The sequence below is a fragment of the Peromyscus leucopus genome, chromosome 2 (assembly GCF_004664715.2).
Source record: "Peromyscus leucopus breed LL Stock chromosome 2, UCI_PerLeu_2.1, whole genome shotgun sequence".
Lineage (NCBI taxonomy): Eukaryota > Metazoa > Chordata > Mammalia > Rodentia > Cricetidae > Peromyscus > Peromyscus leucopus.
The window spans coordinates 68,560,497-68,578,788 of record NC_051064.1 but is presented as its reverse complement, the minus strand read 5'-3'; the positions used below and the strand labels follow the sequence as shown (position 1 = coordinate 68,578,788).

Sequence of the window (18,292 nt, the reverse complement as noted above, 5' to 3'; positions counted from 1 at the left end):
GACTAACAGAGGTAGCCTGCCCCATGAATCTACACCCGAAATAAACAGTTTCTAAACAAACCAATGTTGTAGCCCAGGACACTTTGAGACAAGACGAGAGTATCTGAGTAGACTCCTGTATCTACAGAGGCCCTGTGGACAGGCCAACGGCTTTAGCAGAGGTACACTGAGGAAGGAACAAGATGAATTCTCCAAATGGATTCCAAAGCAGGACCCAGTGGTTCCAGCAATGACCACACAGGCAAGTAGCTCTCTAAGATCCTAAGGAGTGGGCAGTCTCTGAGGGACCAATCGCAGCCTCAAGCCTTGTTCTCATAGGGATTATTGTCGGGAACACCAAAGGAGAGTCACTGAACCCCTAGCAACAAGCAGCAGCTATATAAACACAGCAGAATCGGGATCTGAGGTGATTAGAGTAAGATAAGGAAGGAGAGGGGATTTAATAACGTATATTAGAAGAGACGGACAGGTTCCCTTTGGCTCGGAAAGCCAGGAGTAGAATTAGGGGAAAGAGAAGTTACTTGCAGTTCTGCGTATTCGTAAGACCTGCAGTTTGAGTTGGCTGCACATGGATGATGAGTCAACAGGATAAGCACATCAAAAGCCTCATGCAATCTCAGACTGCACAGACAGAAATACAGCACTCAAACAGGCAAAAGTCCCTTTCTCCTCTACGCTAAAACCCTTTTGTAACTTCTGGTAAACTTTGGGAATGACACAAACGCCCTGAGAAGCAACCGGCCGAGGCAGAAGTCAGGAGGAAAGCATTGCATAAGAGAACTGGAGGCCACTGAGATGAGAAAAACAAAAGAATCCAGGAAGAGACACAAGAACTGTCCTCAGACTGTCAAGGGTCTCAGAATTAGACTGATTCCCTCCAAGGTACAGCATGGTGGCAAATACTTCCCGACAGTTCGAGCGATCAACACCCAAGATGAGCTACCTCATGAGAAGCAGAAGTAGGATACTACAGGTATCTTGGTAGGGAACAACAGTGACATTCCCAGCCTCCAGTTCAGACCAGTGGGGTGTTTTTCAAAATCAGCAAAAGGTTCCAATAGCGTGTTTCCAAAACCGGCAAAAGGCTACCGCTTCCTAGAGAAGGAAGCAGCGTTTCTCTGCGCTTCCTCTATAACTGTGGCCTGGCTTTCTACTGCAGGATAAACGAAGAAAAATGACAGCAATTCAAGGACTAGCTGGGGCTGGAGATGTAGCTCAATGGTTCAGTGCCTGCCTAGCTTGTTCGAGTTCCTGGGTCTCATCTGCAGCACAGGACCACAGATTAAAACCAAGCAAAACTAGCTGCTGGGCAAAGGGGGCACTGAAAACTGGAAGCCAGCTTCCTTCTCAAGAGCTGTGCACACACTCTTGGTTTCTTTGCCCATCCTACTTCACAACACCAGCTGTTAAAAGAAGACCCTCCTTTCTAGGCAGCGTTCACTAAGAACTGGAAATGCCTCCCGTCCATGTTGCCAGCCTCACACATGAAGAGGCAGACGAACAAGGTCCAATGGTCAGAAATGCAACAATGTCGTGTGAGGACAGCACTAGCTTCTGTTTCTAAAGCACCTACTCTGTGCCGGACCTTGTGTTAAACTTTGCATCTTAGGTATTACCGTACTAATGATATAATAGTATATCATTATACTGTACATAATAATGTAATATTATTATAAATAACTCAGGAAATTAAGTCTCAAACATGTTAAATGTTTTGTCTGAGCTGTCCAGGCTTGAAAATAAATCATCATAAGCAAGGCTAGAGAGATGGTTCAGTGGTTACGAGCACTGGATGTTCTTACAGAGGGCCCAGGTTCTAGTCCCAGCACTCACATGGCAGCTCACCACCTTAACTCCAGTTCCAGGGACTCTGATGCTCTCTTCTGGTCTCATGCACATCAGGGACACACACGACGTACATACAAACATGCAGGCAAAATACCCATACACATAGAACAAAATAAATAAATCTAAAAGTAATTTTTAGGAAAATAATCATGGTTCGTATTCCTTAAATGTTTCTTAGGTATCAAATACTGTTTTAGCCCTGTACCCATTTTTCCATAAGAGATAACCCCCAAGGGACCATGGGTTATTCACAAAGTCACACAGTAATGCATACCAGCACTTTTCCTCTACAATGCACCATCTCCTGGAGGTATAAAAAATAACCCAGTTCTGCTGCTGCAAGACAACCTAACAGGGGCCCTCCCTCCATGACAGAAAAGCCTGGCCTTGACCAGAGGCCTCCATGACAGAAAAGAGAATTCAAGACAATCTGGCTGCACATCCAGGAACAGACCAGCTGCAAGTGCCTCACAGGTGACTCAGGGACCAGAGCATGCCCATGCCTCTCTACTGATGCCACACACCCACTCTGTGCCACCCCAATCAGCTCTGACCCTCCTTGTCATGGAGGAGTCCCCTACAGCAAAGCCTCTTTTTGAAAACTTTTTTGGTTTGTGTGTGTGGAGGTGGGGGGGTGGGGGTGCATGTAAGTGCAATGCTCTCAGAGGCCAGAAACCATCAGACTCCCTGGAGGTGGAGATATAGGCAGTTGTGAGCCACCCAAGGTGGGGGCTGGGAACTGAACTTGGGTCCTCTGGAAAGGCACCATGCACGGGTCACTTATGAGCTCTCCAGCACCCCCAAGCGCCTCTTCTGCTACCCAAGGAAACCATAGTTCTGCATCCTCACGAACGAGCTCCCACCCAATCCATCTAAACGCTAACATTTTACACCATTTCTTCTCATGCCAAATGGATCACAAACTGGGAGGGAGGCCTCTCAAGAAAGGCTAGACCAATCCACTCCCTCCTCAAATGTTAACTGGGTAAAAAGGACTTTCTCGGAGCAGTGGCCCCTGTTGGCCCATGATGGGAGGAGTACTTCATCACTGACGTAGTTCAGGACAGCAGCACATGGTGACAAGACCAGCTTTCTGAAGGCTTCCTGGCTGCTTCTCAGTCCTCACTGTGCACACCAGTCTGACCTGCACCATGACATCAAACACTGCCCCCACCCCCTTGACAGGCTGTGGTCAATGCAGCCAATGTCATGGTCAGCAAACTGTATGTTCCTCAGACACATTCTCAGAGGCATGCCAGGAACTCACGGCCTGGGCACTTAGCAGATCTGAGGTAAAGACTTCACTGCTTCAAGATCAGAATTCAAATGCCTGTCAGACTAATCCAAATGGCTAGTTCCGAGGAAGAAAAATGAGTTTCCCTTTAGAAATAATTGCCCCCTCTCCCCCAAAAAATGTGCCTAACTTTTATTTATCCATACTAAGTTAGAACTCTAGCTGCTCTCACATAAACAGAAATACCTCATTTATAAATCTGTCTATCCATAGAAATCCTATGGGCAGCTCAAAAGTGCCCTTGGCAGTCATCTGTGCTCCTGCTGGCCTTCATGGCAAGCCTGTGCCTTTCCTGTCAGGGATCTGTGTCCCCAGAGCCACTGTCTACAGCAACCAGCTTTTCGAGTTTGTTGCCAATGCTTCCTTCAGAGGAGACCAACCACCCAGCCACTGAAAAAGAAACCGCTCTAGGGCAAGCTTGAGAACAAGTCCAGGACACACAGACAGGGAAATGTCCCCTTCGAGATGCATGAACAGGAAAAGAGTTTTGCTTACTTGAGTTGGAATGCTTGATCTGTCGTAACGTTCTTAGGACCTTGTGGATGTCCTTAATGCTGGTGTCCTTTTGGCTGTATAGAAGAAGCCTCCGAGCATCTGAGAACAGGCGAGACACACTATAAAGGGAACAAGAAAACGTCGAAAAGACTTGGTTAGGCCAGCTGCCTCTCTCCCCAGCCTGGCTGCCCCTCCTACCTAGCCATTATTCCAGCCTCAAGTGTCCACCCATGTGTCCAGGCCCAGTTTACCCACCAAAGCCAGTGTCGCGCGCGCGCACGCGCGCGCACACACACACACACACACACACACACACACACACACACACACACACACACACACACACGGCTACCTATTACCCACAATAAACCTAGTGCCTATAGCCAAAATATGCTTAATGATCCATGAAAATGTTTTCATTGATTACAAATATGAATTGAAAACAAATATGAATACATGTACAGTAATGAATTTGCACTCGATTATATGCATCTGTCCACCAATAACTCTTAATATTTGTGTTATGTCTGAAAGGGCCCACAAAGGCTCCCCAACCTACCCATGAACATTATAAATGTGGCCCTGCCTGTGCCAACTACAGCACCATCTCTCTCACAGCACATCCTACAGTCCCTGATCCACTCTAAGTCTGACTCTGCACATCTGAGGGATCACCATCTCATCTGGCAGATGCGTATCACACACAGCATCTGAGCAGGGAGCCAGGAACACAGATACTAAGAAAGCAGCATCATGCTCTCAGGCAACTCCTGCTCAGGGAGAGAAAGACCTGTAAACAGCAGTGACACTGCAGTCATCTCAGACGTCAGAGCAGTGACCTGAGAGCGGAGCTGAGGACACAATTCTCCTGGCCGGGAGCTGCTGGGGAGCCCAGACCCTTCCAGCTTGGTGACCCAGGCTTCTAGAACCGACCATGTCAAAGGTACAGTCAATGTTCAGAGTAGATCAGATGGAGTGAGCTTGCTGTTGTCTCCCAGAGGCATTGACTCTGAGTACACAACTTTGGGCCACAATAATCACAATGACTCTTAAATCCCACAGTCTTAAATCCTGGTGGCAATTCCCCCTTCATTCATTCTGTAGACTTCTCATGCAAACCTCTCCAAGAGGGGAAGGATAAGTATTAACTGACAAGTTTGGGTAAGAAAACCCGATCTGGTACTTACATGGACTTGTTAAAGTTTCCAACAACACCGGGAGCCTCACCGGGAGTCGGGTAACGGAAGCAAGGGTTGTTGGCATTACAGATAATCCCCTGTACCCACGGAAGGGTTCCTGCAGAAGGCATGGCTTTATTTGGAAAGTGGCCTGTTGAAATTGAGAAGAAGATACAGGGAAAACATTAGTTCTTTGAAGTGACTCTTGACACAGTACTTCTCACATCTGTCTCCTTCACCATGTCGTAGAAGACCTGCCTCCTCTGAAGTGACTGGCCCTGAGTTAAGAGTCTGACACCAAATAATGGTGACAATGGCTCTATTTGGTATTGTCTGTAGATTGGGACTCGTGACACCAACCTTGGGAAAGTAATAAACGGGGTACATCAGGCCATGGGCACAAAGTGCTTGGTAAGCAGCAAGTGCTTGGTCCCCGTTTGCTGAATCTCTACCTCGAGCCTCATCTCTAGGAGACAGAGAAGGGCCTCGGCAGTGACCTGATGCAGTGACCTTCACACCGCAGCTGATGAAGAACTTAGCATTGCACATGGCTTCGGTTAGAAACTTCATCACCATGATCCCAGCTCAAGCTCACTTCTTTTTCCTACATCTAGTAGTTCCTCACAAACAATGACTAGGCATGTCTGGGTGAGGTCAGAGCCTTCAAAGGCTCGGGAAGGTCTGTGGCAAGGATGTACAAGTGTTGCCTATGTGAATCAAGATAAATGTGCTCTCGGTCAGGGGTTCTTAATCCAGAAGCCTGTTCATGTTGGGACAAACAGGTCTTGGCTCCGGCTCTCATCCTATTCTCAGTGTTATCTGAAGACTTGGCAAGCACTAAGAACCATGGCCCCAGCTAGCTTGTATTGCCATAGACTTTGGAGTCAAACCAACTGAGATTTACACCCAGTCCTTGCCTTGTGCGAGGCACAGTCCAGCCAATCTCCAAAGCCTTGCCTTCTCACCTGTAAAATCGACATGCATGTGGTGTTACAGGAGCTCTTATCGGCAAAGCATCTCGTGGTTTCATTTTTGTTTTTAAGAGACAAGGTTTCACTCTGTAGCCCAGGCTGGCTTAGAAGGCTGAACACTTTCCCAGAGTGCCCAGCAGTAGGCAAAAGCTCATGACTGGTCCAGTCACTACTGCAGCTCACCTACAACAAACAGTCCTCCTTTGCTACTGTCCATTCAGAACACTCTTTCCATCTCGCAGTGCTCACCTTCCTCCTTCACCGGTCTATTTTCATGTAAATATGCTAATAGAGGCTCCTCCGTAGAAGTAGAGCAAAGGTCAAGTTGTGCCTCACTTTACAGATCAGTCCTGGGAACTTTTCAATCTTTTTAAAGAGGCAACACGGGAGATGTGACAAGATCTGATCCCGATGGCCAGTCTCTGTAGGGACTCTGGCCTGTTGAACATTTACTCAGCTAATCTCTTGATCTCCCTGTTAACAGTTCAAGGAAAACCAAACAAGGCCCCTTGCCTAATGAGCTGCTGCTCCTCATTCAGTGGCGACTTATGTAACCCAACCAAATCATACTCCAAGGACCACAGGATTTGCCTCTTTCCAATTGCGGAGATACCAGCCAAAGGCACAGGATAGTGTAGGTCAAAGGCAGAGATGAGGAAGGCATTTCAGCGAAGACCCTTCCTCGTCTGCTGGACCCCATCTTACGTGCAAATAAGAACAGGATGAGGATTAGACATTGGTGTCCAGGATGTCAGTCAAAGAACGCAATGGACGCCAAGGAGCCAGAGGAGTCCTTAGGACCTTGATGACTCTGACCTGAACTACAAAGACTGACGGGAAGAATTTCACACTAGTCCTCTGTTCCAGAGTGCAAACATAGCTGCAAGCTTCACCTTAGCTTGCTGCTCTGCTATCCCAACGAATGAAATCAGAAAGTCCAGAGGAAACGTGCTCGAGGCGTGTGAGTGTAACCTGAATCTATAGAATGTCTGTTAGCAAACTAGTATGGAAGTGCCTGCTGAATGTGAAAGTTACATGCTTTGTAAGAGCTGGGAAGGAGACAAAGAAACCAATCAGAAGGGTCTGCTGGAGCTGGTGAGTGGTAGGAAAGGTGTGTGGGACGGAAAGCCTTTGGTCCCAGCCAAAACTCCTAGACCAATGCTTCAGATTTAGGACTTTCTAGAGTGTTGTTCCATCCATCCACCAAGCACAGCCCGACTGTAAAATGGTAACTGAGGCAACAACAGTGCAAGAGCTGTTGGGTGTCACTGTTCACCTTTATAGAGAAGCTAAAATCACTCGATCATGGTGACACACCCGTATAACCATGTTTCTAGTCATTACTGTATTTCAATGCTCACTGTCAAAGCTGTCTTCAAAACACATGAGTGAGCGCCAGATGACCTGAATTCTATTCCACTTCTACTAGATATGGATGTGACTTTAGACGAGTCATTATAGGTGCATGACTCTCAATTTAGTTACCAAGAAACTAAAGCAAATGATAATAAAGTCTATTATACAAGACTGTCATGAACCAAACGAAATCCGATCATGTTAGTCAAACTGAGATGTTATACACAAAGGCGGTGCATGCTCTAGGAGCTGGAGAGGTACTCTTGCAGAGGACCTGAGTGAGGTTCCCATTACTCACATCAGATGGTTCACAACTGCCAGGGACTCTAGCTCCAGGGGCTCTGACACCTTCGGCCTCCTCAGGCGCCTGCACTCATGTGCACAGACCCACACACAGACACGTGCGCGTACTTTATTAAATCTTTAGAAAGTTTATGTTCCAATATGTGTTCCATGATTTTCAACCACGTGATTAAAAGACAGTGCAAACGAAAGGACCACCGGGAACCATATACTAGCAATTTGAATCACTGCCTTAAGGGTGATTTTTAATCATCACTTTCTGAACTCTGACTAAGGTTATTTTATTATCATGATTTAAAAATGTGTGAAACAGATGTTAGCTATTATTATCATTACTGTCATCATCATTTACTGGGACTACAAATATCTCCAGAGTTCATGCCCTATCCAAGAAAAATGTAAAGCCCAGATTTTCTGTCCCAAGCCATTTGTGGTGTTTTTCCTGAAGACGGCATCTTTGGAAAAGGTTCTGCTGAGGGCACATTCACTCCCTACATTTCGCCGGCCATCAATGAATCTCGGACTTGATCCATAGATACTCACACTCATGTTGTTCATAGGGCGGGTAGCTCAGGCGGACGGAGATCAGGATCAGGAAGATAAAGAGAGGCCAGGCCACTTCCAGTAACAGCTGACACTGAATAGAAAATAAGACACAATAGGGTGAATTTTTTTTAAAGGCAACATGGTGGCCAACTGCTATTGGGCTGAGAAATCCACAGAGAAATTCAACAATTGACTGACTTCTTGAGCCTCTCCCTCACCCTGAGCTTTTACATTAAACTGTGCGTGACCACCCCACCCTATGACATCCCATTCTGTACGTATGTCTTCTTTAAGGCAGAAAAAATGATTCCTGCCTGCTTCTTCAGGCTCCTTTCTACCCAGTCTTCAAGGCTCAGCCATTACACCTTCAGTCTGAGCTAAGAAGCCCTTCTCCTGAGCCCACACCCCCAGGAACCCGAACAAGTCCTCAGTCACATCTCCCCAAGCCCTGGAGATGATCTGTTTCAATCACTGGCTTCCATACATCTGCTCCCTTAACATCTCACTGGGAGCACTTTTCATTGAAGAATACGTTCATTTAAACTATGGTTTGTCATGGCCCCTTGATATCCCCTTCTATGAAGAGACCATAAGTAAATCTTCTCAGGATGACTGGTACTTTGGAGTGTTGGGGGCATTTTGTTTTTTTTTTTTTTTCCCCTAGCTTAAATAAGTAGCTTATAATTTTCTAAGAACTTTGGTATGGCTTCTTCATACCAAGCTCATTTTTTAATCTTCAGGAAGGAACTGAAACAAGATGATAGCTGTAAATGTTCCAGAACAAAAACCATTCCATGTTTATGCTTTCCTATGTTCTTTTAACTTTCCATAACAAACCCCTGCTACCACAAACTATAAAGAGCAGTTTACACAAACAGCACACCGGGACAGAGGAAGGCAAGAACCATGGAAGAGCCATACTGAAAACGGGTCGCTAAGAACAGCGATGTCTGACAATAATCCCACAGAAGCAACAGGACCTCCAAGTTTGCACATGACATTCAGTCCTTTCTCTTCGGGACAGCAAATCATCACCCTGTACAATTTTTATTTGGCACCTATACCTCAGTAAGCTGGGGGTCAGGGGAGGCATGACTTTCTACCAGAGAACCCAGCCTGGACTCCCTGAACACTGAAAATCACTTCTCTACCAGGGAGGCTGGAGCCCTCCCTCTGAGTTCCCAGGTACTCTGTGTCCTTAGCAGCATTGGCACAGCAAGAATGTATTTACATACTAGCGTCCTGCTCAGCTACTGTCTTCTCAGTTAGTCTGCAATATGTAAGGGCTAAACACGGTCAGCATTCATTGGGAAAGAGAGTGAACTGAAGCTTGTAAAATCAGAAAGAGGGAAACAAAAATCAGTTGATCCCTCTGGGAAAGCAGTTTGGCAATATGCATTCAAAAGGCATGTTTATCCCCTTTGACCAAGTAATATTCCTGGGAATTCATCCGAAGAAGCAAAGCTTAAAAAAAAAATAAAAAGCAAAACTCAAAAAGCTGCATACATGAACATATTCATTCACTGAAATGCTATAACTATAAAATATTGTAAATAAATAACTTAATTGTATGGCAAAGGGAAAATGATTACATTACTGCATAGCTAGTGGACAGTATATTACATGGTCGTTATAGTAATGTTTATGAAACACAGATATCGCCAACCAAGAACACAGGATGCAGCACCATTGCATTCTAAGCCTGCAGCATTACAAAACCACTCACACATATTACTTAGCAAACAGAAATCAAGCTTTTAAAAATGGCATGACTGCAAATAAATTAAAGAATAATAATGAGGCCTGAAAAATTAAACAGAACATAGACAAACAGCCATTTATCTTGAGGCTCTGGAGCCATTGTTTCAACTTTCAGGATAAACAGCAGCTATCATTTATGGACAGTCCAATATGTACTAGGCTCACTTTATAGCCTTCACTTCCTTTAATCCTCAGAACATCACTGTGGAGTTGGAACCATTACTGTTTCCATTTTTACACTGAAAAGCCTTTAAGGAAGCTCGAGTCAAGGAACTAGTCAGCAGCAGAACTGAGACCAGTGGCCAGCCGTACTTGATTCCAGAGGTCACACGAAATTCTGTTTGACCTGTCAGGCATCTCCAGTAGGAAACAACACAGCTCCCCTATGCAGCATGAACTAAAACTGTCTACAGGTCCCACAGACACAAGATGAACCCACACCCTGGAGATGTTTAACAGTTACAGCTAATATTGGATGTCTACAGCACACTTAGGGATTTTTGTGCCTCTTATCCCCAGGAGTTAGTTCACAGTGACCCTGTCATACAGGCTACAAGGATACTAATTTACAAGTGAAGAACAGAGGTTCAGACAAATTATGAGCTGCTGGAACTCAAATCTCCCTGTGTACATCTGTGCAGTACCTGCCCGGCTGCCTTTCACAGAGCTGCACTGGAGACACACACCTAACATCCTATGCCCTTAGGTGGAGGCTAGCACAGACCAGCCCTGCAGGGCACTGAACTGGCCCAATAAAGCAAGCCTTGTGATTCTGGACACCTCTGCAGCCTCACCCTTAGGACCTACAAAGTGGCAGGTGCTCAGATTATGTTGGCGACTGGAAGAATGAATGAATCAGATCACAGTTCTGGTAGCAAAGCACACAAAGAAAATCTTATACATCACTTTCAGGAGGTGAAGCCAATGTGTGCGACCAGATCAGGGTATGAAGGAAACAGACCGTGACAATTATGATAGCCAACACTCATCTAAATTTTATCTATTTCATATATATATATTCATAGTCAGACAACCAAATTAGTACTATTACTGTAGTACTCACTTTACATATGAGAAAACTAGGGCTGATTAATAAACTGCCCAAGAGTACTGGTATATGAGAGAGCTTAGACTCAAAGCCAATCTAACGTAAGGGCCTCTTCTCTTAGCCACTATACACACCAATTTCCTGTAGCCCTTTTCCCTCACCATGTAGAACCTGCAGAGAACTCCTGATCTTTCAGAGTATCTACTGAGCTGAGACACTAATATAAATGAATGAATGAATGAATGAATGAGACACTGCTCACAACATTCACACCACCAAAATCATATAACTCACGAAAGCTATAATTTAATTATGTTTCTGTACCCTGTACCTTCAAAAGTATTTCTGTCTTTAAACATCAAACCCACGTCCAAGCTCAGAACTCTCCATGTCTTTCTTTTCCACGTACCCTCGCTCTAGAAACTGAACTTGACTTCTTCAGGAATGCGATTCGTCAAAGTCAGCTCTCTCCTCCGTCTCTAACCATGCCATCTGTCCTAAGCATAAGGCTCGAGGAAAACAGCTTAGGAAAAGAGACTCTGCTTGTCCCACTAGAAGCTCCTATAGAAAACTCGTCGAAATCTCTCGAGGGTACACCAACTCCGTACCTTCCCTCCACAGAGTGACAATGATGGGGAATGTCGTCTTCAAGAAGTGAGTCTCCACAGTCACAGCTGCCCTGGGGAACCCCACAGCACACTCCATCCTTCCCTTCTCGGGGATCAGGAGCAGGCACCTCTGCATAGGACTTCTCAACAACGGTACCTTTGGCTTTGAGGGCAGACACTTGTTATAGGATAGATTCCTCCAAACTATGCTGTGTTTAGCAGCACCTCTGCCCTCTACCTCTAGATCCCAGCAGCACAGGCACACTCAGGATTGTGCCAACCAAATGTCCCAGGATGGGAGAAGGGCTTTGTCCACAGTTGAGAGTTGCTGCTCTACTTGGAAGGAACAAGTATTGCTTCTTGTAAAGATGCAGCGTAAACCTAGCTCAATAGGGCTGCTGTCGTCAGGAGATTCCACAAGCACCAAACCATGTTTGCATTTTCATTTAGGCCTGTGCCAAACTGCACACACCACAGTGTTCCCTGTCCGCTTGGGTATTCCTGTCTAACTTTTGTTCTTGGTTGCAGAAGCTAATACACCACAGCCTAGTCACGGCATGAGTGCGTTTAGCTGCCTAGCCTAAGGACACAGCAGTGGTGCTCTTACATGCAAGATTTATCCTTATTAATTCAAGGTTGGGGTCGTTCAAGGGCTGTGTTTAACGAACACACACACACACACAAAAATCAATAGAATAAAATTTGGCCTGGGAAAAGATCTTCTGAATAACAGTCGTCAAATAAAAATCTATTTGAAAAAAGAAGTGACTGTTTCTCACCACTGAGCTGAAGATGCCTGAGACTGCAATGGGGCACAGACAGGGAGTCAAAGAGAAAGACACCAAGACAGAGGGAAGAAGACATGCTTTCTGTCTCCAGCACGGTCACTAAGCTAGGAAACAAGGCAGAATTAAGCCAAGTGAACTGAAAATGTGGTGAATTAATCAGAGCCAAGGGAAAGACTTCTAACAACAGTGATGTATGCACCTGTAATAATCACTGAATAATCACTGAATACAATGTGAAGCAAATCAAAAGCATTGACAGTAAGAGCATACATCTAAAGAAAATAAAACTTTTAGGTAATGGCTGATGTGATGTTACATTCCTTTAATCTCAGCACTCTGGGAGGCAGAGGCAAGGGGATCTCTGTGAGTTCGAGGCCAGCCTGGTCTATTTATCATGTTTCAGGACAGCCAGAGGTACATAGAAAGATCTGGTCTCAAAATAAATAAATAAATAAAACATAAAGTACTATTTGGGGTTGGACAGACGGCTCAGCGGTTAAGAGGACCTGATGCTCTTGCAGAACAGGATCTGGATTCAGTTTCCAGCACCCACATGTGGCCCACAACCATCCCTAATTCCAGTTCCAGGGAATGGACCACCCTCTTCTGAACTCCATGGGGCACATATACACAATGAAGGCTGTTGTGGATATCTCTCTAAATAAAACACTGAAGGCCAGTGACCAGACAGGAAGTATAGGCGGGACAAGGAGAGAGGAGAATTGGGAAAACAGGAAGAAGGAGGAGAGATGGCAGCCACTGCCAGGACAAGCAGCATATAAAGACGCCGGTAAGCCACCAGCCACGTGGCAAGGTATAGATTTATAGAAATGGGTTAATTTAAGATATAAGAACAGTTAGCAAGAAGCCTGCCACGGCCATACATTTTATAAGTAACATAAGTGTTTGAGTGATTATTTTATACATGGATTGTGGGACTGCGGGGCTTGGTGGAACCTGGAGAGAAGCCCTCTAACAACAGAAGGCAAAACATATGTATCAAATAAATAAATCTTTAAAATGATTTTTAAAACATAGGTATTAATTTAATGCCAAATATGTAATTCTTCCACTGCAGAAAACAACATATCTTTAGAGAACTCATATTAATAACAGGTAAGCTGTGCTTCTTGATCAGAACACTTAGCAGCATTCAAGTTAACCAGGTTAATTTATAGATGTAACACAATTTTACTTAATGATTAGGGCACTTTGGGGAACTTCAGTAGTAAGACAGAATGAGAAAAAGAAAGAGATGAAAACACCAAAGAACATTTTTCAAAAGCTAAGAAGGAAGGTAGGACAACGTGTCATGTCGTCCCATCCCGTCCCCGTCCCCCCTCCCCACATAAGACTGCTCATCTAAGGAGAGCACTATGTACTCTGTTAATACCAGGTAACTAACTCTATGGTTACTACCCATGTCAGCTTGACTGGATTAGAAACATGGAGGAAATTAACCAGGTAACTAACTATGGTTACTACCCATGTCAGCTTGATTGGAATAGAAACATGTAGGAAATTAACCAGGTAACTAACTATGGTTACTACCCATGTCAGCTTGACTGGATTAGAAACACGGAGGCACACCTCTGAGTGTAACTGAAGTATTTCTGAAAGTTTTAAGTGAGCAAGGGAGAGACTCACTCTAAAGGTGGACAGCACCCCATGACTGGGGTTTCATGGTGAATGACAAAGGAAAAACACGCATCTCTTGCAGCTTCTCGGGGCAGATGTACTGTGACCAGCTGTCGAGCGCTCTCACTGATTCTGTCCCTGCTATGACGGGCTGTTTCCTCAAACTGTGAGCCAAAATAACCCCTTCCTTCCCCAGGTCACTTCTTGTCGCGTGTTTGAGGAATTACTCAGCAGTAAGCGAAGTTACACAGTGACAAACACTTGTCGAGGAACCAAATGAAAGACTCCAGAGTATTCCCCTACACGGATAAGGTTTTGTGAGTGTCCCAAGAAAAAGTAGAAAAGGAATTAACTAACAAAGTGTATGGGCATGTTGTGATATGAAAATACAGAATTCACTTCAGACCTTTCCCTAATATCAAAAACTCCCCGTATGTGTGAGAAAACTGAAGTAAAATCTTAAAAATCAAATCAGTTCAAAGCCAGAGAGAAGTACAATTTATAAACCAATCTTACCCACCTGGAACTCTAAAGTCTGATGCAAAACCCTGAGAACCCTCATAATGACTGTTAAAACTGGTCCCATCCTTGGAAGGGACATCGGTCACATGCGTCAAGGGCCATTTCACTTTGGCCCAGTATTACTACTCCTGAGATCCTGGCCTAAGAAAATAACACAAAAGTAAGAAGAGGCTACATGCATAAAATCCTCAGAGGAATTCCTTTGAGACAGCAAACACTAGGAGCAAACTAAGTGTTGTCAATAGGGTGTGAGCTTGCAGACCAGGACTGTCGACTTAACACGCAGCCCTCTGGGAGGTCAATGCCATCATTTCATGATAGACTGGCAACCAGAACGTCTGACGTCCCTCTTACTAACTTACTAATGATACTTTCTTCATCTGTGAAACAGATTTCACAGAATTATTGTGAAAATGGAGGCATAATGGATAGAAAAGTACTTTCAAAGCTACCAAGTGCAGCCTACACATCAGAACTCATCACTATAAAGATTATTTACAAATAGGAGAACATGTAACTCAAACAATGCTAAGTACAAGAACAGGGAGCAGCAGCTGGGTCTGTGCACAGAATGACAAATGCCTCCTGGTGAACACTCAAGTTACCTCAGCATCAAGACCCAGAAGATGAGCCTCATTAGCCATGTCGTGCCCTCCCGAGGGGCTCCTTTCAGATACAAAATTAAACTCAACTGGTCTTCCTTAGATGTATGATTGGACCCTGTCTACCCCCAACTCATCTCCAGCCAGTCCTCCTTCAGTGAGCCAGTGCCTCTGGCTTCTTTCTGCTCCTTAAGCCAGAAACACATTCCTGCCCAGTCTCTCCGCCCAGGATAAAATGCCTCTGAGGTCTGAGCCCCTGATCTTCGCATGCTAACACAGCTGCTTCCGTTCTGGGGCTCTAGGCTTGAAAGCCATGACCTCCCATTCTAAATGAAGTGCCTACTCAATGCCCAAGTGCAACAGTTCACCGCTTTACTCCTGACATGGATGTTGTAATGACAGTTGTGTGCTGGTACGTTTCAGATCCTCTTCCCTCAATAAACTCTGACCTCCACAAGGACAGATATGGAGCCTGTCTAGTTTACCACTACATATCCATCACGATACCCCACAAGTAATGGATGGTCAGCAAACATTTATCTAAGTGAAACAATCAACAGTGACTTGTTCCAGTTTACGTCTTCTATAGAACAGAAGACCAAAGCCACTGAGGCACAGGGCTGGCCAAGCTGGGATAAGAACCATGACTGTGGTTCCTGAGCCAGGACTAGGGACAGGGAAGAAATGTCCTGGGCACTGGAAAGAGGAGAGGGAGGTGAGGTTCCCACACACTCTGTGAACTTCTCTAAGAGCTGCCCAGGACAGAGGAGTTCTAATTGTCTTCATGTTTATTCCTTTTCATTCCTGACTACCCCAATGGTAGTACTCGATAAGTTATTTAAAAGTTAGAGTATGCTATTTCTCTTAAAAGGCAAAAACAAAAGAGTCCATTTGGTTGCCCCACTTTGTCCCCTCTGTTTCGTGGAGACCTTGGCCTCTGGATCAAGCCCAAAGTCAGAGGAAGATCCTGATATCCTGAAGTCCACCCCCTTTCCTGTCCCTGTTTGCATAGAATAACTGTTGCCCACACAAGCTGCTGAGCACTTTGGACCCAAACTGAGCTTTGTACCCTTTTGCAACTCAATTCAATGTATTCTTTGCTCAACAGAAACACCGGAAAACTAACTCTGGTTGATGGACCCCATGAGTCTGCACAATAAGAGGACAGAGATGGTCCAAGACAGTCATCTGCAACAAGGACACAAGGGTGAAGCTACCTTTAGCTGGGATTACATTGGGGTTCACTGCTCAGCTCCAGACTTTCACATAATCTTTCTATCCCTCCTAGATGCTCCAAGACTTTTAAATAACAGACCAGCAAATACATTTAGCACTCACTCATCAGGCAAATTCTTATTATGCATGTCATAAGTGCCAGGCTCTGTCCTGGGCTTTGGGCCATGTATATAGATGCTCTCAGGAGCAGGGAACACACAATGCATTTCCAAGCACTGAGGCTATCAAGGGCTTCTAACACTCCCCCACCCCCTTCATAATGGTCAGGTTGGTTCTAATTCTCTGAGTTAAGAAAGTGCTACCAAAAAGACCCACACAGTTTCCATTCCTAAACAGCATAACCAGGTGGACTAGACAGTAGCTACACATAGCCGTTGCTGCGGATAAAGAAAACGCTACTTTAAGAGGTTCGGCCTGTGAGGACACCAGGAGATGGGTTACCTTCAGGACTGACCCTGTGTCCATCAGAGCCCCCGCTTCATCAACTGTACAAGAGGCAGGCCAGATCTTGGCACCCGCTCTGCTCATTAAGTATCTGTGACTTGAAATCAACTGCTTTTCTTTCCGATTCCTCAGAATGAATTTACTTTAGAAATCGGGAAGGGAGATGACTCGGACGGCTGGTAGGAAGTGGTGTAGTGTATTACAAAGGCCATCTGTGGAGTACTGTGTCCGTACTTCCTACTTCAGCAAGAACTCTTCCCTAAATTGCCTTAGACTAAGTCTGCCTATCTCTCTAATGCTAATATTTTTAAATGTATAAACAGCACTGAGCAAGAAGCCACAAGCTCGAATCCAGCAAAGACTGGCTCAGGGGAAATGACCCTACCCTGCATCTTGTGTTCCTGGACAGTGTGCTCCTGACTCCTTCTTGCCTGGGCACAGAAACCCACTCCCTGCCACTTCTTCCTTCCCTAAACTGGGTGCTGCTGTCTTTGCAGGACTGGGAGAGGGAAGAAGAGCCACTGAGAACTGGAGTAAGTAAGAAGGGCTCAGCCTCTGTCCTAGATCGGCTTCTGCTTGATGGATCTTGAGGATCTCTTCCACACTCTTTGCCTCAGTTTCTCTACCTGTAAAGTCTGATGTTTGGAACAGGTTACCCTCGAGACCCACTCTTCACTGCTAAAATGGTGCTTCTTTCTGTGACTCGCTAATGGACACATCAAGGCAGAGACAATTTCCCACCAGGTAGGAAGTTGACATGCTGAGGAAAGGCAGGGAATGTGGGCCAAAGCATAAAAGCATAAAAGCAAATGGAACTGACTTAGGAACATCAGGACCTAGGAACTGCAAGGTGTGGGAGTCAGGAAACGGACAAGTCAGAAATGGCAAGATTTTCTGATAGAGAATTTTTTTATTAAATGATACCATTAAAAGGTAGTAGAAGGCTGGGTATGGTGGTGCACACACACCTGTAATCTCAGCACTCAGGAGGCAGAGCCAGGAGGATCAGGAGTTCAAAGGCAGCCTTGGCTACATAGTGAGTTTCAGGTCAGCCTGACTACCTGAAACCTGGTCTCAAAAAAACATATAAATGGCGGTCTAACATACTACTGCTGGCGTCAAATTACCTGTAGTCTAGCAATGCAGACCTCTGGAAAACTGCTCAACCTCTATTTGCTACCTGTACCATAAGAAGAAACAGGACCTCATGGGGTTTAAGAATAACTAATACAACTAATAAGCTCTATTCGTTCCGTGATAGAGCTCTGGCCTAGCCTGTGCAAGGCCTGGGTCAACCTGCAGCAATCACTAGATAAATAAATACCATACTTCGTGCCTAGTTCACAGAAGCACCTTCTAATCATGTTCTTTTATTGTAGTACTATAGTAATGTGCATTATATTTTGCTATTATTCCTAAGAAGAAAAGACATATAGATTCTAGTCATGTTCTCTCACTAGTGACCTTAAGTTCAAGTTCCCCATTTGTAACATGAAAAGCTGAACAAAAACTTTTCTAAAACTGGAAGTTCTCTCTCTCTCTCTCTCTCTCTCTCTCTCTCTCTCTCTCTCTCTCTCTCTCTCTCGGAGGGGGTTCACGTGAGCATTTGAAGGATTATGCTTGGGTTCTCCATAAACCCTTTACATTTTCAGTG

The 18,292-nt window shown here is 45.1% G+C and overlaps 1 protein-coding gene across 1 annotated transcript in view; it reads right to left on the bottom strand.

Annotated features, from left to right (window-relative positions):
* Abca1 (ATP binding cassette subfamily A member 1) overlaps positions 1 to 18,292 on the bottom strand; it is a 116,765-nt gene that overhangs the window by 76,006 nt on the left and 22,467 nt on the right. Inside the window, exons 3-5 of the mRNA XM_037203327.1 lie at positions 7,989 to 8,082; positions 4,825 to 4,966; positions 3,638 to 3,756 (exon numbers count right to left, since the gene is read on the bottom strand). Coding sequence (XP_037059222.1) covers positions 3,638 to 3,756; positions 4,825 to 4,966; positions 7,989 to 8,082 — 355 coding nt within the window. The remainder of the gene's footprint in view (positions 1 to 3,637; positions 3,757 to 4,824; positions 4,967 to 7,988; positions 8,083 to 18,292) is intronic.